Raw genomic sequence first — 23,644 nt, 5'->3', positions numbered from 1 at the left:
GGTTCATGTGTTTAAGGTAACATGACCTTTTCCTTAATCATGCTTACGGTAAAACAAGTCAATTTGCATGCACTGATTTCTGGCATGAAATTGATCCACACTACACACCTATCCACCACCCAATCTCCACACTCTGCGTTGCTACATAAAGGCTACTCTATTTCTTGCATTGGCACCAAACCTTGGCATTACTTGTTAATCGTGCTCTTCAGAAATGTCCCATATAAAAGTAAGTCCTAGGATAAAAGGCTTCTCCATTTCCGGCCATCTGCGAGATTTCCAGTATGTGGCCGGCTGCCACTTTTCAGATACAATGTCATGACTAAAGTACTGTATGTGCCAGCTCTATACATGGCCTCTCTGTCTTAAAGCAGGCCTGCGTTGGCAGGTGTTAAGTCTCAAATGTTCACATCCTTCCAATGGTATTTGGCAGCATCATAAATCTACAGTTTACTGTTAAACATACCATCCCTGCTCTAAGAGCGCCTATAAATCAATACTCTGACATGTGTAACTTTGCCTTCACAAGCCTCACATGCACCGGTCAATGAAACACGACTTTTATATAACTGTACATTATTTTTGTCCTCAAGGCTTAATCGAGTACATCGAGACAGACCGTGAAGTGCTCGAGTTATCACGGGTCAATTGCAGCTCTCTTAGTTCCATTCTTGAACCCTATTAGAGCAGCACAGGGACGATTTGTTTAATCCTTGCTACATGTTGGTTGTTAGCCTTGCAGTGTTAGCTTCATGTGCCTGTATGCGTTGGGCTTCATACTGTTAAATGTTTAAAACATGCAAAGAGACAGACAGCACAGCAGGACTTAAGCACCCACGTTATACCCTTTATGCCTCACCACTGATTACCTTTCCTCCCTGAGCTCTCTTGGCTTTGCGTCTTTCGCCGGGTATTCAGTCCTCCTTCTCCATGACTTTGTTGGGAACTGACAGTGGAAATAACCTTGGCTCGCCTTGTCTTTTACTTTCCTTTTACTCGCCTCATTCTGTCACACTCGGCTCCGCTCTCTGAGTCTTTCTTTCTCCTCGCACACCAGCTGTATCTGGATGAAGTGAAACAAGATGTCAACGGCCTAATGTGATTCTCATGTATCAACAGACTCGTGCCTCGTCTGTTTCTAACTTACACAACCACTTCATTCTTCTCAAACAACCTAATTCTTCCTTCTTTTCGATGCATGTTGTCATGAATTGGGAGTGTTTTGGGATCTCTTCGCTGTATCCATGGAGAAAATCAAACAGAGATGATGCTACGAGCCCAGGTTCAGGCACAGAGCCAGCCTGCTGATTAAGGCTATTACTTCATAACTAGGCACTGCTGTTTTCTAGGAAAACTCAGAGCATGACATATACCAATAAAGAAATCTTTACACGAGCTAATGGTGTGGGGGACTGTCAAGCAGATGAGAGGTGCTTGAGTTTGAGTGTGTGTTTCTGTGTGTGTGTGTGTGTGTGGTGTGTGTGTGTGATGAAGGCTGACTTCCCTTGGGCTTCAGACCACTCTGTGTGGACGTGCTCTTGCAGCGCTTCTTCTTTAATGGTATTCCTCTGCACATCTACTCCACGTTACAATTCATCCGTCCTTTCATCCCTGCAGTTGTCCCTTTTCTTGATCCTCTCTGCTCTGCTTGTATTAAGCACATGGTGAATGGTAAACTCTTGTTGGTCGTGCAGCTGTGATCAATCCAGGAGTCCCGGGTGGTTTGCATGGGAACATAATGCTGTAACAATCAAAATAAGGTTTTAACCTCGCGCCTTTTGCTGTGTCCTTTTGTTAATCAGTGACAATAGCTGCCTGTCCATCTGAAGACTCCAGGAGTTATGTATTAAAGAAATGTAAAAAAAAAACCTAAAAGCTGCATAAAGCAGAGAAATGGTTTGTCAATGAAGTTGTGCAATAAATAAACAACGTTGCAACATTTCCAGCCCGAGAGCTTTCTGTGAAATAACTGTCCACTGCAGCTTCCCCTCCTTCTGTGGGTCATCGAACTGAACGACGTCAGGACAGGAGTTCTATTTAAATAACAGACTTCTCTTGACTTATTTGTACACAATGATTCTTACTTTGACTTGTTATTAAGCATATTTACATTGTGCTATTGCTACGTTTTACTTAAGTGGAACCTGCATTCTTCAACGTTTGCTGCCAATAACCTTTTAGTCCACTTAGTATGTAATGTATCATATTTCATCCTCTCATATCTCAAAGTTTTACAAGTTCTGTCATTCACTTGACATTTTGACTGAAGCAAAGCTAATGTCAAAGCCACGACGATACTATTTCCACTCTTCTCTCTTTTTATCCTGTGGCAACACTCCTTCCTCACACAAACCTCCAACATGCACTCTTGTGTCTGTCATGAGTTTGTCACTTTCCCTCCTCCAATCCGCGGTTATCTAACTGTACGCCGTCTTCTACATGTGAAATTGAGCAAGCCCACTGGAGTCGCTCTCTCAGGGTCTGGAGTGGGACTTGTACACCAAGTGGGGCTAATTATGCAAATCCCTTCCTCATCCTCAATAGCTGGGGTCAAAGCTGTGATATTAATGATTAAGAAGTGAGCGAGTGAACGCAGAAGGGACAGAAAAAGGGGGATTGTGTGGGAGGCTAGAAAGATTAGAGGAAGAGGCTCCTTTCCACACATACCACACAGGTATGTACAGTGTGTGTGTGTGTGTGTGTGTGTGTGTGTGTGTGTGTGTGTGTTGGTTTCCCTCTCCGGGATGTGTTCAGCGGGGGGAAGAATAAAGCCCTTTATCTCTCAGCAGTCATCATTTCCTGTTTCCTCAGCGACACGCTGCTGCGTAGCTGCAACATCTGGGTTGTATCCATAGCGACCCCGAAACCCTGACAGGCCCTAATCTAAAGTCACAGGCCGCAGCAGATTCTGCTCTTTCTGTGTGCGTGATCTTTAACGTCTTTCCTCAAGAGGACCCAATGCCTCCACAGAGATAACAACAGCAAATGATTTCACTTTGGATTCAAGAATACGCTTAAGAAGTTAGATGAAGTACGGGCGAATAATAAGGTTTCTGTGAATAGCAGGTTTCATGAAACACTTAAGCAAGTGCTGTTTCTGACGATGCTATCCCTCTGGCACTGTCTTACAAGTGACAAGAACTACGAGTGACTAATGGTAGTCAGGGTGGTTCCTCAAGGATGTGAGAATTCTTTGTAGCTCGAAATGTAAAAATAGGTAACATTAATAGTGCATTGTGTTCTACAGCTAAGGACATTTTAAACATGAGTCACTTAGTGTTAGCTTAATACCCTAAATATGATGTGCAGTTCAGGGCTTGGATATTGCTCGTCCTGTTGGTATGGAGCTCTGAATGTGTAACGATATCCTCCAGTCACACAGCGAGGTCAACAGCTGATGCACACATGGTCACGTGACCTTTATTACATTGGGTGACGCCAACGTGTTCACACATGCAGCCATCACATACAATCAGACAGTCTTATGGCTCTGCAGAAGAACTTTTATTTGAAGTAACTAGTTACAGTAATTGCTTGATACCTTAAAGTCATTTGAGTGGCAGCCGAAAGCAATAATTTACCACAGCCACAAGGATAACTTACAACCACAGAAGCGGTTTATTCTGCTCACTCAGAGAATGAATGCAGCCGTTGAAAGTCCTCACGTCTTACTAACACCTGCATGTGCAGCAGGAGAGTGCTTCAACATGTGTTCGCACATGTGTGTGATTGTTTCTATAGTCCCCTCCCTCCGATCCTTGAGGGGCGTCCACGTCTCATTTATGTGTTTTCTTCACCGCTAAGTCATGCAGGGCTTGCGGTGTGTGTCAGTATTGGATCTCTGAGTTAGCATCGTTAGCTCGAAGCTGCTGCAACCGGAGCTCCTCTGTGAAGCCGTCTGAGCCCCATGAGTCCAGAAGCCCTGCCAAACTAAAGCGGCCAAACCCTCCTCTCTTCTTTCCCGCCTCCACTTACTCTCTGTCTATCCTCTTCCCCCCTTGTCCCCCTTTTTTCCCCTTCCCCATTCCCCAAGCATGAGCAATTCACAGTTAATTCAATTTTCCCCCGGCTGAGCTCACATGGGACAGCATTGGAATTCCGGTTTGTCATGATAAAATGATTACACGGCATTGTGTTTCTCCGGGCGCCTCCCAGCACATTTATTAGAATCTGTCAGTGTCGATGTAGATCGGCCAGCCAAAGTGCACATCTCCGCCGCTCCTCCTCGCCACTCCGCTTCCCCTTCCCTCCCCGAAACTGGTTATTCCTTATGAAATACGTCGCTCCTGGCAGACGCATAATCTGATTACATCCGCTAGATTAAAAATATATTGAATTTTTTCCCCCCGTGTTCTCTTCTCACGTATTTTAACCCCTCTTCCTCCACTTCTTCCTCCTCCTCCTCCTCCTCGCTCTGTTTCCTGCCCTCCACAAAGGACTAGTTCCCATCTCCAGTTACTTTATTATCTGGGGTTTGACTGATGACAGCACTGGCCTTTTTTAAAATGAGATATATCATATCATCCAGCGCCAGTAAGACAGACGATGATATGATGATTGATATGTTTTATCATTAATATTAAAACCATGCTGGTGGTCTTATTTCAAAATAATCAATTTAGTAGCATGTCACACGGTGAGAAAACAATATGTTGTCAGACTTTAAAGGTCCTTAATACGACGGTTCTGCCGCAAAATAACACACATTTTCATTTCCACATCACCAGACGCAGTGATGTATTAAAGAGGGATTAAAAAACAATGTGTTTATTGGTTTTTACAAACAACAACAATGTCTATCCCCTCCTGGGACGCTGAATATAACCCGTAAACATCTGACAGGGTTTGGAAAATAGATTTCCAGTTAGATCATTGAGGATCTCAAATAAAGTTTACACTGAGAGATATTTTAAGTTCTACTACGATGTAGTGAAGAAGACATACTTTAAGCGCAGTCCTCTGAAATCGTATCACGTGCACATGACATATATAAAGTGTTACGTTTGAAAGTTATGAGTCGGTGCATTGCAAATGTAGTTTCAAGATATTTGTAATAATACGAGCCCCTCACTGTTTCCTCAGTATCTGCACACAAAGTAAGAAATGTATCTGAAACTCCTTCTCCGTGTTGAAAGTCACGGCTTCGACATGTCGTTTAATTTTTCTGCAGCCACTCCTGCCCCCCCCCCCGCTCCCTCCCCTTCTCTCCTGTCTGGATAATATTACAGCTTATTATTTTTCATATTTCCATCCCTCCCTCTGCCCGCACCGACCTGTCAGTCAAGCTGTCATGTGTGATTTAGAGCTGCCACTCCAGCTCTGGGTTTGGGTGTGGGGCGGGGGGGACTCGATGGCTTGTTTACTGAGATGTGACTGGAGGTGTCACGCTGAATAAGCCCACCCTCACCCTCCTCATCCTCAAACCCCTGCTCTGTGCCACCAGGAAACCCCCTGCGGGTGCGAGGGTGAGGTGGCAGAATGCTTGTGCCAGGTGGGGAGAAGCTAATGACCGTCTCAGAGTGCTGCCGCCAATTCTTTTGGTAGTGGGTTTAGCGTATGTTCAGCCCTAGTGTGTGTGTGTGTGTGTGTGTGTGTGTGTGTGTGTGTGTGTGTGTGTGTGTGTGTGTGTGTATACTCATTCTCTCAGCCAACCAATTACTGTCCTGAGGAGCAGACAGCTGTCGCCACCATCCTCTTCTCCTTCACCGCCATCTTTCTCTTCCTCCATACCTCTCCCCCCCCCCTCCCGGTTGACAGAGGGGAGTCAGAGGGGAGCCTCAGCCCCGGGTCCTGCTCCCTTGGGGAGTCATTACACCACTGTGGGACTCTCACACTCACACATGCACAGAGCAACACACAACTTGTCGTCTCTGTCTCTTCCTATCTATCACCATGCCACTACACCCTTCAATTAAGCCTGTGGCCTTCGCTTTGGGGATTTGATGCACTTTCACGTGAACACACACACACACACACACTCACACACTCATCTAATCCTAATGTTCCCTCTATATTTATCATTACCCGCTCCCCAGATGGGACTCGGTCCATTGGGTTTTGTATATAATAGAGCCTTGCTGATGGAAGCAGAGACACTTTATCCTTTTTGTTTTGTTTTTTTTTGGGACAAATTCATCAAAGCTTCGCGTGCACGTGGTCAGTTTGTGCGGATGTTGTCGACGGCGACAGTGGCGCGGTGGTTTCAGGGTGTCGTGCCACTGAGGTGCCATCCCTCTGCAGCTCTCCACTATCTCGCCCTCGCCGCTCTTCTTTCTTTATCTGGGACTGTAACACAAACCAGATCTGGCCTTATCTTGGTTCCCTCCCCACACACACACACACACACACACACACACACACACACACACACGCTCCGTCCCGTCCGGATTCACCCTCTCTTGCTTCTACATGTAAACACACACTCACTGCTAGACTTTACGCTCGCTATCATTCACCATCTGTGAGTGGATCTGCCAGCATCTTCACTTAACCACGCAGGGTAAGTATGTTGGCGGTCGGCGGGGGGGGGAAAAGAATTTGGAAGAGGCGCGGAATATTTCACTTCAACCGTGAATGCTGTGTATAGATAAGGAGCGCCTCGCCCCGAGTGTGTAGCTGTTTGTGCACACGTGCTCGCACGCGTGTGTCAGTGTTGTAGAGATTTACCTCCGACACACTCGTTAATCACAGAATTCATTAGTCACCGAGTCTCTAATTGTTTACTTTCCCCTGCGGCGGTACAACACAAGGTTGCCGGCCCTCCCTGTTACAATTGTGGAAGAACATAATGGTAAATTAATTTTCCTGGTAGCTCCGATTCGATTAGTCATTTCTGAGTACACTCTATTAGCTGGGAAATTGTGCATTTGGAAGTCAGAATGTGGAGTGTTGGTGTGATCGTGCTGCTTACCTGGAAAACAGGCAAAGTGGGAGCGACGGAGACGCAGACGCAGTAATGAGGCGAAGGAGCGAGGCTCCGTAATGTCGACTTAAGCCCAGTGAGAGTGGAAAGATAAATGGATCTAATAATAAAACCATAATCTACTAATAACATCAAATGGATTCACTAATTGGAAGGTACATCACAGACGATGCAACTAAAACAAGAGTAATAATTACTATGTGTTTCATTTCATGGCTTTCATAGTGTTTACAGAATACTGACGACAAGCCGATCTTAATTCTTCCAGAATAACTAGTCAGTAGTCAGAACTGACTGATTGTTCAATTACAGGAACAGTTAGTTCAATTGCCCCTTCCCCATTTCCTACCCTCCTCGGACAACACCCATCTGCGAACTCAGCCTCCATTTTTAAATCTCCACCACACACCTGTAGTTTTGTGACTGCGTCTTGTACGGTCGACAGAATGTGTGTACAGACAGACAGAGCAGTTCTGTGGGATGGGCAGCTTTGAGGATAGCTTTGAGCACAAAAAGTGTGTCCTCACTGCCAGAGGGCCACTTTGCATGTTGCATGTTGAAATGAAGTCATTAACATGTGTCACAACAGACTGACCCCCCTGGCACTAACACAGACCTCTTGACATCTTTGCACCTAAACATATCGAAGAAGAAATCCCCCATTGGCAGAGACTGATAAGGGCCAACTGGAGCCACATGTGCCGGACACACCGGATGAGCGGCGAGTGATGTTCAGCCCCCGAGGCTCAGCTTGGCGTGTCAGGTCCCTCCCGCCTGCTGGAAACGAGGCCTTTATGTTCCAGTTTGCTGCTCTAGAAACTAGATTTTGAACTAGTTTCTGAAACTGGTTGACTAATTGGTTTTCTAGCGTCTGACCTGACCTGAGAGTGGAGCTGTGGAGACCCTTCTGTTTGTCAAAGCGGGGACATACTGTACCTCCATGTGTGCATGCATGTCACTCGCTGTGCTCTTACACGTCGCGGCGCGAGCTGCATATGGATGAGCTGACACGGGGCAATGTGCGCTTCAAGGCGCACGTGCACGCCGACGCTCGCGAGCCCGTCCGCTCCTTTCACAATACTGAAATACAGATGCAATAGAGCATATCACAAGTGAACTTACTGAAACTATGCATTATAGATCAACACACTCTCTTTCTTTCTCTCTCACACACACACACACACACACACACACACACACACACACACACACACACACACACACACATTTCAATGAATCTCCACGCACGCTCACACGCCACATCGCAAATGATGGGATTTAAACATCAACAGTATGAAATATTCATGTGTCAGTGCCAGCCGCTCGAGCAGAACTACCACCAAGGGGGATTTGCCTTCAGATCTGAGGATACTACTGCATTCATCCCTCTCTCTCTTCCTCTAACTCGCCCTCTCTCCCTGTTGTGTTGCAGCATCCGGAGCCATTGTCACGGCGTTGTGTACCAGTGTGTTCCTGAGTATTGTTCTAGTTTTCTATGATATCGTCTTTCCACTCTCAAGTGTTGTTATGTCTGTGTCTTTGCAGAGAGAGAGAGAGAGAGAGAGAGAGAGAGAGAGAGAGAGAGAGAGAGAGAGAGAGAGAGAGAGAGAGAGAAGGAGTGGAGGGGGGGGCAGGAAGGGCGAGCGAGAGAGACTTCAGAGAGAAGAGAGAGAAGTTAGAGCTCAGGACAGGGATGGGTGGTCCAGTACTCCTGCACTATTACTACTAATACTAACATTAAATAAAGCACTTCTTGTAATCAAAGATCATTAAACTGGATGTAGTTAAAACCAGATCCAGACAATAATAATAAAGTTTTACATGAACTTTTATTTAAAGTGTTATCACAGTATATTACCAAAGGACCTATATTCTTTTCAAGCATAGATTAAATGTCATTATGACACTTCATTTATATTTATATTTACTTAATTTCATCAGGATAATTAATAATGCTTCCCAGGGAGCCGCCGCCGCCGCCACATATATTGAAAGAGAACTCTTGCATTAGATATCCTTAACAGCGTGTGGAAATCTGCATTTTGGGAAAACAACCCACCACGAGCAGCCGTTTGGGGTTTTTGTTAGTCTTTGGAGTCAAATCAGTTCTGTGAACATTTTCAGGGCGTAAACAGTGAAGCAGTAAAAGCACAGAGATAATTTATACCAGTTTCCTTCCGTGATTTAAACTGGATTATCGTAAGCAATCATTCTGAAGTGTGCGTCCACAGCTAATGGAAAACTCCTGATTTTACATCATTTATTTATGGATCCTTGCACACGTTTGAAGGAAGTAAAATGTATTGGAAAATCGTTATTTTAAGCAATTTATTATGCAGAAAAAATCAGCAATATACACAGGGAAGTATGGGGATACTATCACTATCACTCGTACATACTGCATGCAAACACAGTTAAGTATAAAACTACAGCAGCACAAGTTTTGTAAAGTTTTTAGAGCTGTGGAACTTGGAGAGTAAAAAAGGTACAAGGTGTAACGAAGAAAAGTTTGCGAGAGTCGTAGATTGCTCATTGAAGGCGAGTGTGATGGAGTATACGGAGATACAAAGAGCGCCAATGGGAGGACTGGAGAGTCAGATATGGGCCCAGTGGTCATCGTTCCTCCCGAGATTCATCCCTTTTTCCATTTAAAAGATGTGATTACACCGCAACAGCGCGCACACATTTTCACACACGCGCTGCCAGCAGTGTTGATCCAATTTAGGAGGTTAGAAGGGAGGGATAAGGAGATAGAGGGAGCAAAGAGGGGAGCGGAGGGGTGAAAGGCAGCCATGTAAGAGGAGCGACAAAGAAGACGAGGAGAGAGTGCTCTCTCTCTCTCTCTCTCTCTCTCTCTCTCTCTCTCTCTCTCTCTCTCTCGTTTGTCATTCTGTCGGCGCAGTATGCAGATGAGGAGCTAATATGATATCTCTGCTGAGCTGATGGATGTTTAAAATGATATGGCAACCCTGAGCAGTCTCGCTGTATGTTGCCTGCCAGGGATGGTGTGTGTGTGTATGTGTTTGGGAATGTAGTAATGTGTGTGTGTGTCAGTGAAGATTATATCCAAATCACTGTAGCAATGACATCTACTCTCAAACTTTCAACAACTTGTCTTCTTTTAGTTGCTCGTGTTTCTTTGACTCTTTAGCGATGTGATGCACAAAACTACGACCCGACTTATAATAAACTATTCAAAGTATAGGTTTCCATAGCCTCTGGTAATATCTTCCAATAGCTAGTTATTGCTTAGCTTAGTACAAAGACTGGAACCAGGGAGGGGATCGGCCGGCCTGGCTCCGTCTCAAAGTAACAAAATGCGCCTGCCAGCACCTCTAAAGCTCACTGAGTAACATATTGTATATAATTGATGCTGATCCACTCCAATGGGTTCTTCCATTGCCAAAGCAACACCTTCTCAACAAGTTTCATTACAACAGACAAACAAACCAACAAACTGAACCGCAAACAACCTCCTTGATGGACGTCCAAGAAACAGTCCAACGCGTTAAAGCAGAGACTATCACATTACGTTACAGGTCATCTAGCAGACGCTCTTATCCAGAGCGACTTACATTGAACTAAGTACAGGGACAGTCTCCCTGGAGCAGCTCAGGGTTAAGTACCTTGCCTGGCATTGAACTCCCGACCTTCTAGTGTTTTGTTCGGAAGGCGTACCACTAGACCACTAGGCCATCACCACCCAAACTATAATCCTCGTCAGCACCATTAATAACTCTAGTTTTAGTTTGGACAGTGAATACACATCCCTGCCTCATGCAGATCAATATTCAATTACACTCCATAATATTCATCATATTAAAGGTCAACGCCAATATACGATTATTAAGAAACTAATTTTGTTTACAATCTAGCAAGTGCCCCCAAAGTTTGTGTATCTGTATCCGTCTGTGTGTGTGGTTTACACATTGTCATGGTCGGTAATGAGAAGTGTGTGTGGCGGTAGGGTGGGGGGTGGGGGGGGGGGGGGCACGACCGATCGGATTCTCCACAGACTTCATCAGTTAAAACAAAGCCTGTTGTCCATTCGTGCTCTTTCACAGCCTAATTGATATTGATTTACTGATCTGCTCAAGGGTGATTTAAAAGCATGTTCCGCGTTATCGTCAATGCTGCTTTTCCTCTCCGTCTTTCACTGAGGGCATTAGCGCTCCATCCTTCCGGTAACAACAACAAAACAAAAAAAAACTCCCAAATCAAGTTGACTTTTCTCTTGAAATCGCACTTGACTCTTCACACACCCTCCCCTCCCACTTTGTCATTTCATCACTATCGCATTATTTTATGATATAATGAGAGAAACCGACGAAGATAATTATCTTTTCTAATTAATTCAACTCCGAGATAAGGGCTTGTCAGCGCAATGAATTAGCGAGGGTTATCTTTTTTTTGTTGTGGACGATAGCGTTGATAGATCGTCCCCCCCTCCCCGTAACTGCATAATGATAGTTATCATAAATGGTTAGCGGTTGGCTAAGTGAAGCATTGAGATCAATGGCAGTGGTGTTAGTGTTAGAATGAAGGAGGCCTTTTATCATGTTGATGGATGGCAGGCCCTTCTTTAATGTGACATGTTATGATCATATCAATTTGTCCTCAGTTCTCATCGACATCACTTTATTGCCTCTCCGTCTCTCACAGTCCATCACCCTCGCACTGTAAATCCAGACTTGAAATGGCAGCGTGCCACAACGCTTCATAAACCAACCATTCCTCTTCTTCTACGACTTCCCTCCCTCCTCTCTGATCCACCTTTCTCTCTGTGGCGCTCTCTTTAATCCGCCTGATTCCCACTCTATTTTGATACCTTTCTCTCTATTTACTGTCCTCCTCCCCTCACTCCTTGACAGGCATTTGGTAGACAGCCTGAACGAAAGAGTGAAGGAATCAGACTGGGATTAAAATGTAATATCAGACTATTAAAGAGATTAGTGGTTGAGATTCCGCCGTTTGAGCTACCTCCCAATCTGATGCACTGGCATTCATGATATTGATTTATTCCCCTGCTTCTTTTTATCGGTCCACATTCACATGGGCAGCGATAGATCTGATACGGTGGCCTTTTATGAAGCGCTTTGTCACCGGGGACTTGCCGCTAAGTAACCGCTGACCAGGCTGCCAGGAATGATTGTTGAAGGGAAGGCGAGTTTATTTATCAAATCTGTAGTTTTGAGGGCGGATAAGGACAAGACGGATTTTCTTTTGTTTTTCCAAGTTGACAAAAGCAATGACTTGCTGTTGAACCGGCTAATAAAACAAAAAGAGCCTCAATTATTTCCAATTATGACAAACCATCATTTCAGCTCGATTATGTACGTTACAGCTGTCGAGACTAACAAGGTAGCAGGACTGATGTTCCCTATTAGTCTCATCTGTAGCGCTCACATATCTTTCCTTTCATACGTTTCATCCTTAATCGTCCCTCCATCCACCTCCACCTCCACTCACACCTGTAGTCGGATGCTTCTCTGCAGGTATTTTCAAGAACCTATAAGGTCAAAGTCCACTTTCTGGCTATGTTGTGTCTTTAAATCACGTATGTCATGAAATGCAACATCTGTCCAACGTTTTATCGTACAACAGTTCGTTTTCTCCTACGATGTCCAGCGTCACTCGTGATCAGCTGCTGCTGAGCAACTCCTTGCAGTGCAGAACCTGTTCAGGCAACCAGACTCTTTGGTTGGGGTTAGGAAGACATCGTTTGTTACTCAATTTACGTGACAAAAGTTAGTTAAAATACGTGGCTTTTGGTTTCACACGGGACACAGAAGTCCTGTGTTTGTTTCCACATACAATGTTTTGCATTAATGAAAAGATCAAATCAAAAGAGGTGGTTCGGGCATCTAGTAAGGATGCCACCTGGGCGACTCCCTAGGGAGGTGTTCCAGCCACGTCCAGCTGGGAGGGGACCCCGGGGAAGACCCAGGACTCGGTGGAGAGATTATATCTCCTCACTGGGAATGCCTCAGGATCCCCCAGTCGGAGCTGGAGGATGTGGCCCGGAGAAGGGAAGATTGGGGTTCCTTACTGGAGCTGCTGCCCCCGCGACCCGATCCCGGATAAGCGGTAGACGATGGATGGATGGAAAAGATCAAATCAAACATGTTAAATATTCTTCATCCAGCTCTGACTCCTCACATCTCCTCCGACCTTCGTCCTCCTCCCATGTTCACTTTGCACGATGTTATCATCCGGCCACCCGGTAATGGCCCTGCGCTCGGCTCCACACACACTGGCATCGTATCCGGCGTCCCAATCAAACCCTTAATGCATCTCAATTTAACCACTGTTGAAACACACACACACACACACACACAGACATGTACGCTCCTCTCTCTCCCTAACACACACACATGCAGAGTTTATTGTGTTGTGACGGGTCGGGGAGGGCGACATCAGTAATGCGTGACGCGTGCCTCCATAACGCCAGACTCATTTGCATGTGTGAGGAGGTCTGGGCTAATGGAGCTGATCTGTTGCGCTGTTATTAAATGGGGGAGAGAGAAGGGGATGTGAGGGGGGTGCAGGGGGGGTTTATTATTAAAGAGGAGGAGGAGGGAGAGACAAAAACAGGGGAGGGTTTCTCTCCTCTCCCAGAGGCATGATGGATGATTCAGGAGTCTCTACTTCACTGAGTTTAAGTTGTTTGACAATTTGCAGTGGTCACACAGAACACACACACACACACACTTACACATACAATGTGTGTGTGTGTGTAAGTGCGCTGCGAGCTGCCTGCATACCCTTTAAATATCATGAGGTAAATGAGGCCTAACACACTACTACCACTTCTCCCTTTTGTTCACCCTGCACTACTCAGGTCGTTTCCCTCTCTGCACTTAAATGTCCTCAATATGTCACACATGCATGCATGAACGCATGCGTCCCTGCTAACACACACGCACTCGCTTGTGCGCGCAGACACACACACGAAGAGAACACGAAGCCTGTCGGAGCACTTGTTTGAAACCCTTTTTATAGCGCACACATGCACAGTTTTACTGCTGAGCATTACAGTGTAATGGCCATTTCCAGAGCACTTCCTGCATCAATATGTAGAGTCGTTCCATTTGAATTGCTGATTGAATAGACTGTAGCATAATGTTTTATTATTGCATTGATTTTGTATAGTTTCCAACAATCCTCACGTTTATGTTTCATTATGAAATGCTGCATGTGTGGCTGTAGAAGGTGTTTCTCTATCAGCTGTAATACATGCACTCGGTACAGAACTAGACTTTGGGTGGAATATCGTATTCATGAGTATCAGATACATGAGTCAGTGCTTTTATGAACCCTTGAGTCACTCTGAGTTGGGACTATCCCGACTCATCAGCGTACAGCATGAACGCAGCATCAGTCAGAGGATGATTAATGAAATGACAGCTCGCTGGTGTCGCTCAGGTCTCGATATCATCCAATCCTCATCCCCCTACAGCGCTTTGGCACGGCCGTCTACGAGACTCATCCTCCAATGGGAGAGTTTAGTTCCATCTGGAGGCGGGCCAGCAGCCCACATTCTGACATCATCTTAATACCTGGCACAGTTTGCCAGAATGACACTGGCACTCACACACACACACACACACACACACACACACACACACACACACACACATACACACACACACACCTGCTATAGAGAGAAGAAAGAGGACGAAGAAAGAAGTGGGATGTGTTGGTAGGGTGTGAAAGTCAAGCGTGTGAATGTATTTATCGTCTTTTAAAGACGTGTGTTCTGGGATGTGTTGATTGGTTGGGGATTGTGGGCACGGTATGTGAAGCGGGTTGTGTGTGTGTGAGAGGCAGGATGGCAGGTGAGAAGGAGAGAAGTGTTTGAAACAGAAAGTGTTAGAATGACAAATGGGCTGCAGAGAGGAGGATGATGGAGGAGAGCTGAACGCTGAGCTCCAGACGCTCAGAGCCTTTAGAATGACCAACAATCTAACTGGAGTCAGTCAATAAGCAGCTTTTTCTGTGTTAGAATGATTATAAATGTAACTTCTTTCTGGTTTTGTCAGACAAAACAAGCAATTTGGAGGTTTCACCTTAAACCCAAAATTCTACTAAAACAGAAACCCTAACCCTAAAAGAAGAACAACAGCTTCTGTGCGTCTAAATAAGCAGTAACATGCAGATACGTTGCTGACAGGATGTAAAAGCAAGCAAGTTTTGCATATCCAGGTTACTGCAGTGCTCATTCTTCCTTCTGTAACCTGGCTTCACCCAGTAACCTGGTTTAGTGTCATTGATAATGGGTTGACACCAACTCCACAAGGGTTTAACGCTGTATCTCGTGTTTTACACCCCAATAGAAGCTTCCATGTCACTTCTGATATTCCAATGTTGTGAGCGTGTTAATAGGGAAAAAAGAGACGACAGATAAATCACTTCAAAAGTTCCACTGTGGGAATGCTCTTGTCATCGATTTTGTTTGGAAGTGTCGTGACAGCTGGCTCATAGTGTCTCCTTTCATGTAGTACTAACGGAGAGCATGTGTGTCCAAATATGCCCGTGGTACTCGCCGGGTCCTGCCACCTGCTCCGTCTTTGCGACGGCTCTGGCACCGTCGCCCGAGGAGTCCCTCCCGTTTCAGCTTCGTTTTACGTCTCTGCCAGGCCTGCAGCGGCGTGAGGCCTGCAGGAGTTTGTGCGCGGGTTCAGACGCGCCGCCAAAAAGCTGTCCGTCGTGAAGCATAAGTCTGGCTCACATCCACATGGTCGCTGTTTTCCCATCTGTTTCCCATCCCCGTGATCAATTCTGACCCAAATTGTGTCGACTCGACTTTTGCAGACCAACAATTGATATTGTTGAAATCAGACCGTGAAGCTTTGAACAAAACCATCACTTGCTCTGTGAAGAGATGTGTATTATTAAGTACCTCTGTAGTGGGGCAGCTAATTAAATGATAGTCAGAGGTTTGAACACAAACGTCCTGTGAACTTTTTAACTTTGTGCCAGTGAATGTTTGAGGTAATCCAATTGGATTTTGGGACATAGGATTATTTGTAAAGTTAGCAAATGGCTAACATGAAAAGGTTGCTGTACTGTTGTCAAGCAGGAGAAACTCAATATACATAATGAAATGTACTTTTTTGAGGTAATCCGATATTTTTTTAAAGGTGTTATTGGACTTTAACTGAGGGAAATGTTCTAAACCAATAAAGAAACATTTAATCTGTCATCAGTCCAACTTTGTTAGAGGAAATAAAGGAAGAATGGGGCGTTTAGGGTGAGCAGAGATAGTCACAACAGAGGTCACACTCACAACCAAATATAGAGATTCATTTTAAAAACAAATATTGAAATGAAGTTTTTAAAATCCCACATTTAGAAAGTTTAACTTGTAACATGTCTTGAATGTCAGATCGCATCGTCTTTGACTAAATATCAAGTTAAAATAAGAACGGGTCTTTATTGTTTGACCGTCGTCACACTTGCTCTGTTGAAGGCTTATTAGGATCTTTATTATATAACTGTTTCATTGACGCTGCAGCACGTGAATAAGTAATAAGATCTGCAGAGTGTAAACGTTTTGCTTGTATATATGTGTGTAGATAAAAGAATCTGAGAGATGATGAGCGTAGGGGAGTTTTAAGTGAGCAGTGTGTGTTTGATGTTCCATTTACCCTGTTTCATAATTCATGGCATGGGGAGAATGGACTGAAGTAGAGGTGTCTATCGTGTGTGTGTGTGTGTGTGTGTGTGTGTGTGTGTGTGTGTGTGTGTGTGTGTGTGTGTGTGTGTGTGTGTGTGTGTGTGTGTGTGTGTGTGTGTGTGTGTGTGTGTGTGTGTGTGGCAGGTTAACAGGGTTAGGGTTCTGTGGTCGGAGATGAAACAGACAAGAGTGTGTCTTTGAAATGCAAAGTGTGGCGATAGCGGTGATTGGCCACTGTGTTGAGGCGGAGCAAGGAGTTTTTTCTCAGCATTTCATCATAATACGCACACACACACACACCCTCTATCTCGCACACACACTCGTTATTAATGACACCATTGTTAAATCATTATTATTTTATTTACCTCTGTGACATAAAACCCGGGCTAATTCAGTGCAGCTCTGAGCTCTGGAGGATTGTGTGTTTGTGTGTGTCTGTGTTGCGTTGAGTGGAATGATGGCTCACACACACACACACACACACACACACACACACACACACACACACACACACACACACACACACACACAGTCTAGTGGTGGGGCCTGGAGACCAATTTATTTACATGCAGTGGAAGAGGAACAGAGGATTGGAGGGAAGGATAAAACAAAAAGGGGAGAAGAGAAAAAGAGGAAACCCAGTGGAACGAACAAGTTTCTCTACTGTTCCCAAGGACAGACGAGACCAATTTACTATTTAGATGGATCAGTGTGTGTGTGGGGGGGGGGGGTGTATTTTGTTTTGCCAGTATCATGTGATTTGTATCTTCTTTCCAGAAACACTGCCTTCATCAGCGCCCAACTGTTTTACTTTCACTGTTAAGAAGTAGCTAAACTAAAAACACTGCAAATCTCCTTTTCCGTGCCAGATTCAGTTTGGAAATGTGCAGCGGTGAATAATCTCCAAACGATGCAGTCGTAATCTGGGAAAATTAACTAAAAAATGGTTGTAAAAAAGCCATGAGAAGATATGTTCAGTCGGGGTTGTGTGGCTGCTGATATCGAAATGATAGAGATTTGTTTTGGAGAGTTGAGTTGCTGGTGGCGTCATGTGATTTAAGAAATGTCGCCATGGCAGGATTGGGGTTGGAAATATTGCGTCATGGCAGGATACGATCAGGCTGTATCGTCTTGCTGCGTCTTCTCCGTGTTTATGTTTAAATAATGTCAAAATTATGAACATTTGATCACCGAAAATATTTCTATAAACCAAATATTTTTTATTTGTCACCATACTGACAGCAGCATGTCATCGGCGTACAGTGAAATAATAAAGGTCTTGTTAGTGCGTACGAGATGCTATCTTTGTTAACATCTCGGCTTTTATACTGAATTTGAGCACATTGTTCACTTTGTTACTTATGTTGTATCATTTTTAATATTATTTTATTTATTGTTTTCATTCTTTGTTTTTATTTTTCATGTTTTAACAAATCGTTTTCTTCTTGTCTTGCAGGCAGGACGCCAGCGACCTCTCCGGGCCGATACAAAGGTACTGTTCTACATCCTTTACTCTCCTTCTTTCTCTTTTACCCCTCATTCCTTCTCTTCCCTTCGGCCTCGTCCTCAATGAGGCATGCAATGTATCTCCATGCTTCAGGCCAAACACTGACTACATCGACAAGCATTTTAGCTTCAACGCTGGAGTGGTGTTGGCGGGATTGTTTGGGTTGGGGGCATTGTGGAAGGACAGGAGGAAGATGAAACTAGTTGGTGGATAGAACAAAAAAGGGAAATAAAGGGGCGAGAGAAAAAGGGAAATTGGAAAGGAGAGATGTGACGCGGCTCAGATCTACGGCCGAAGGAGGGTCATTAAACTAAACCCTTTGGCGACAGAGCGACGGATCAAGCGAGGGGAGGGGAGAAGAAGGTTTAAATAAGGGCCAATCTTAAAATAGCAATACCTATTTCTCATCAAAGGCAGAGTTAACAGGAAAAGGACGAATGTCCTGCCCTGAAAACCATCAATGCTCCCCCATTTCTTCCAACATGGAGGGAGAGAAAAAGGTGTTGGATCACTTTCTCACCTGACCATTTAACATCATATGAACACACTGACTTTTAGTGCACCTATAATGCTTTATGATCTGGATTATCATCACAGATAATGCTTACTGTTGCAACACTCGTTAAATAATACAGTTAGTATAAATTACGATTGCAAATGTTAATGACTGGTTATCCACCAAAGGACCTGATATAAAGACCGTCTCATAAACATTTATAGGATCCATAATGCATCAGCGGCGGTGGCTGTAAGTATGGTCATTAACCATTATAATTTGTTTGTTTGTTATTTATTGGGTGAACTTACCCTTTAAATAATTCAATAGTTCACTTAAGAACAGGATAAGATTCTGACATTGAATTCTCCCGCTGTAGGTAAGTAGATTTATCTGAGATGAGTAGATTCTCTTGTATTCTGGTATTTTTTTTAATGAAGTATTACAGTAAAATTGCATTTATTTTGGAGGACGTATACAATACAGTGGTTTCATGCCGACCAAATAATAAATTAGCTGTGAGTTTGGAATATATTTTTGCTTTTGCAACAACAATTTGAGAGTCTGTTGCTCAGAATAAGTCAAACTTAGCTGACAAACTTTATTGTGTAAAAGAGTGATGGATTAAATATGTCAGTTTTAAGTCTCTGCGAGCGGATTTTCATTCTGTAATGAAATGAACTGAATCTAATGGATAATGGTAAAAAGAATCCATTTAAAAGGTTCCGTATATTTGAAAAATACTCGGCGTTAATGTAAAGAATATGCGATTTTAATGGGCTGAATCATGCCGACCACTGATGTAATCCTTTAAGTAACTCAGTGGCTCTACATTTAACTTTAACTTTTTATTCATTATGTTTTTTTTTATCAATTTAACCTCTAAATAATGACTTGGTACTTTGGTAGTGTAGAAAGAAAAGGAATAAAAATGTCGTATGATGATGAATCCTACCATCAGCACCATGTCTCATAACAGAATTGAATAATAAAGATTTTAAATAATAATGTCCCTATATAGAATCAGACTAAAGCTGCACCTGATGGTATTCACAGGCAAACGCAGCAGGTAAATCAGCCGAGATCAAAAACAAGATCCGGCACAGAACGAGATGCCGGCGGAGAAGAAGCCGAACGCGGCAGGAAGAAGAAAGAGACGACGTCTGTGGCTGTGAATAATTAGGCAAAAGAGTTTGCTTTTGTTTTTCTCTCTGATTGGAGAAAACAGGCAAGGCTGTGTGACTGGCACATGAGCTTACACACACACACACACACACACACACACACACACACACACTCTAATCCGCCACACAGCTGCGTCATTCCGAAGCGTGTGTTTACTTCCTCTTTGCCTTCACCACTATCATCGCCACCATCACTATTACTGCCGCCGACCCCCCACAATCCCCCGCAAACACACACACACACACACACACACACACACACACACACACACACACACACACACACACACACACACACAAACGAGAACTGGGCGTATAATTTGATCCTGTGCTCTCTCCTCCTCTAATGAAGCTCACTGGCGGTTTGACTGACACCCGGCTCGTTATTTAAGTGTCTGTTTCGGGCCAGGAGGTGGAGGAAGAGGAGGAGGAAGAGGGGGATAGGGAGAAAGGAAAAGTGGAAACAAGGGAGCTGAAAGAGAGGATAGGGTTGGAATTTGGAGGATGGGGATGGATAGACAGAGGACAGGAAATGAAAACAGACTGGAAAGATGGAGGAAAAGAGAGTCGTGGGAGTTGTGGCGAGCAGAGGGGAGGATTCGAGCGGTGGAAAAAGAAAGACAAAATGGAGTAGAGTTTAAAAAAAGGACGACAACATCAATCAAGAGAGCAGAAGACAGTTTGGGAGGAGAAAGAGTTGATAGCGGATACAGGGGTGATGAAGGGTGTGCGAGTGTGTGTATTTGAGTGTGTGCGTGCAAGTGTGTGTATAATTGCAGGTCTTTGTGCTGATAATGTTCTTTGAAGGCCCACAGCTGATAATTAGCGAGTGTGGCTCCACGGATGCCTTTCAGCATCGGTCATTATGAGCCGCAAACCCTCTATTGGCTCTGACATGACCTGAGACGGGGAGGACGGCGCTCGCACGCGCACGCACCGCCCTCGCACGCACCGCCCTCGCACGCCAAAAAATATACACAAATCGCCGTAAACAAGTGTTGATTAGCGTATGAATAGCATCAGCTCATGAGTGGAACAGATACAAGAGCTCTCTAAAGGCCTCAAGTTCCTCTTTGGCACGAGGGCTGCAGGTGTGTGTGAGTCGCACAAATGCACACACACACTTCCTGTTTACAGGGCCAGACACACACACAGACAGAAGAGACTATAATTACAGGGTTTCACACAATGTGGCGTCCCGGTACGCTGCGTCCGTTATTGCCACATGACAACAGCGGTCCCTCGCCACAGCGACTGCTCAGTGCGGCGCTTCTGGCCCGGCCTCCCCAGTATTCCCACATCTGAATATTTATGAGAGGATGAGCAGGCTCGCTGCAGAAGACAGAAGACAGTGGCTGGAGTATTCTCTCCTCGGCAGTGACAGTTATCAGCGTTAAAGGCTTCCTTCCTCAGCTCTAATTTATCCCCCAGTGAGGAAACGTCCACTGAGAGCTGCCGTGTGGAAGCTTTCTGAAAACGCTCTCACTCAGCACAACTTGCACAAAAAAAAAAATGCGTCGTCATTTGACAGCGAGGAGGAATTTGATCGTTTAGCGCCAGAATTTATACGAATAGCAAAACACGATGACTCATGCGTTCTGCCAATCAGGACAATGACGCAGACTCTCACCCTTTAACATGTTTGTCCCTCCAACATCTCTCCTCTTCCTCGTCTCTTTGTCCACTTTCTCAGACTAGCGTGAGGAGCACTTAAAACGTATTTAATCACGTTCCTGTAGTGGCGTCTCGCCTTTCACTGTTCACCTGTTTTATTTGCATTGGTTTTGAGATATACAAATCAGAACCTTGAGTTTGTTCTTGACCTTGAGTTCAAAATAATCTCAACTCAAATTTCCACTTTACGCTTTTTTTTTTATAAGATCGCTGATTTAGTGCAGATGTTTATGGCTGAAGTCCAAATTTTCCCTTGGATTTGTGGAAAGCTGGCCTCATCACAAACGCTTCTATTCGTTTTAGCTGAGTATTGCTAGAAATCTGGTACACATATATCTCTGAACCTGAGCGGGTAGAAGCAGAACTATGTGCATGGCTAGACATCTCTCCAGGTAAGTGAGGAAATCTGCTTTTTTGTGATTTGGCCTTTAGAAAGTAGCTTCCCCCCCCCCATCTGCCCCTTCACTTTTTCCACCTGGTGTCTGGATTCAAACCACCACACACACACACACACACACACACACACACACACACACACACACACACACACACACACACCCTGTCTTCCTGTGCACTTCCACTGTCGCAGCAGGGAAAAATGGGATTCAAATTCTCACTGGGTTTTTAATTGTGGGAGGCTGTGCTGGTGTCAGGCTCGCTGTTCATCAATTTTTCATCCAAACACATGAATTATGAAGAGCTGCTAATGACAAGGAGGGACGTGGGGGGGGGACAGGAGGGACGGGGGACGGGAAGAGGGGGGGGGGGACGCTGCAGAGAGCTGGACAGCTGTTTAGACATCTTTTCTTCCTTCACTTCTCACAACCTGTCTTTTCTCTCTCAGGAATGCTTTCTCTGTGAGTGACACAGGTTCATTTGTGGACAAGCCACACACACACACACACACACACACACACACACACACACACACACACACACACACACACACACACACACACACACACACACACACTGGGTGGCAGGTGAACATACAGTGGCTAGGGAGGGGCTTACTTCTTTGTGTGTGATTCAGACCATTGACCTGGAACACATTGGGTACTGAGAGAATAAACACACACACACACACACACACACACACACACACACACACTCACTACTGGATAAACTCAGAGCGTTTATTACTGCTGTTGTAGTTTTTCCAGGACAGCAGTAATAATGATGATGATCGTTTTGTATAATTTTATGGTAATGTATAATAATAATAACATTATATATAATAATAACTATTATGATTGATAGTATAGACAGTATAATTTGTGTATTAAATATTTAGTTGAATAATAATTGTATTTGTATATGTTTTTGTTGTTATTATTAAATTATAATGACAACATTAATCATCTTAATTTCAAATCTTTTTTACGGCTTTATTTGTCTTTATATTATTATTTATTCATTATCGCACTTATTTTTGTTATTTATTCAAACGCTGATGATACAATTACTTTGATATAATAACGATGATTATATAAACCTTGTTTTTGACAGAGGTTACCGTGGTTACCAGCGACACATCCTGACCTCTTTGTTCAGTTGACACACAGGCTGTAAATCAATCCACAAACACACACACACACACACACACACACACACACACACACACACACACACACACACACACACACACCTGACAGACACACACTTTGTCACATCCTCCTGAAACACTGCTGGTATGACAGCAGACTCATCCGAACCACACACACGCACACGCACACACACACACACACACACACACACACACACACACACACACACACACACACACACACATACACACACACACCAGCATGCCCCAGGGTTTTCTGGGATAGTGGAGTGTTTTTTCTTCCAGCTGATGCTCTCGTTGGGGGGGGAAGCTGAAGTCGAGGGTGCGTCTTCTCCACATTCCAGTGCTTTCCTCAAACAATCACAATATTTATTTATAATACATCGTTAGTTATTATCGTACATGCATTGTAACTCTGTCCTGATTGCACCCTCGCTCTTACCTCCGACTTCCACCCCGGCAGAAACCTTGTCGCTGCCGTAATGAATCATTATCGCGTTAATTCTGAAAGTGCAAAGAAGCACACGGGTTGTTATTGTTTCTTAAATCACTTGTGAAAGCAAAGACGTGGAAAATATCTTTAGATTTGCTGTTGCTTCTCTGTTTCATTTACAT

At 44.4% G+C, this 23,644-nt stretch overlaps 1 protein-coding gene across 1 annotated transcript in view; it reads left to right on the top strand.

Moving 5' to 3' along the window:
- Window positions 1-23,644, top strand: part of celf2 (cugbp, Elav-like family member 2) — a 161,028-nt gene that overhangs the window by 15,287 nt on the left and 122,097 nt on the right. The window contains exon 2 of the mRNA XM_029461992.1: window positions 18,058-18,093. Coding sequence (XP_029317852.1) covers window positions 18,058-18,093 — 36 coding nt within the window. The remainder of the gene's footprint in view (window positions 1-18,057; window positions 18,094-23,644) is intronic.

Source organism: Cottoperca gobio, chromosome 23, assembly GCF_900634415.1.
Source record: "Cottoperca gobio chromosome 23, fCotGob3.1, whole genome shotgun sequence".
Taxonomy (NCBI): Eukaryota; Metazoa; Chordata; class Actinopteri; order Perciformes; family Bovichtidae; genus Cottoperca; species Cottoperca gobio.
Note: the sequence above shows the minus strand (reverse complement) of the source record. Positions and strands in the feature narration are given on the sequence as shown.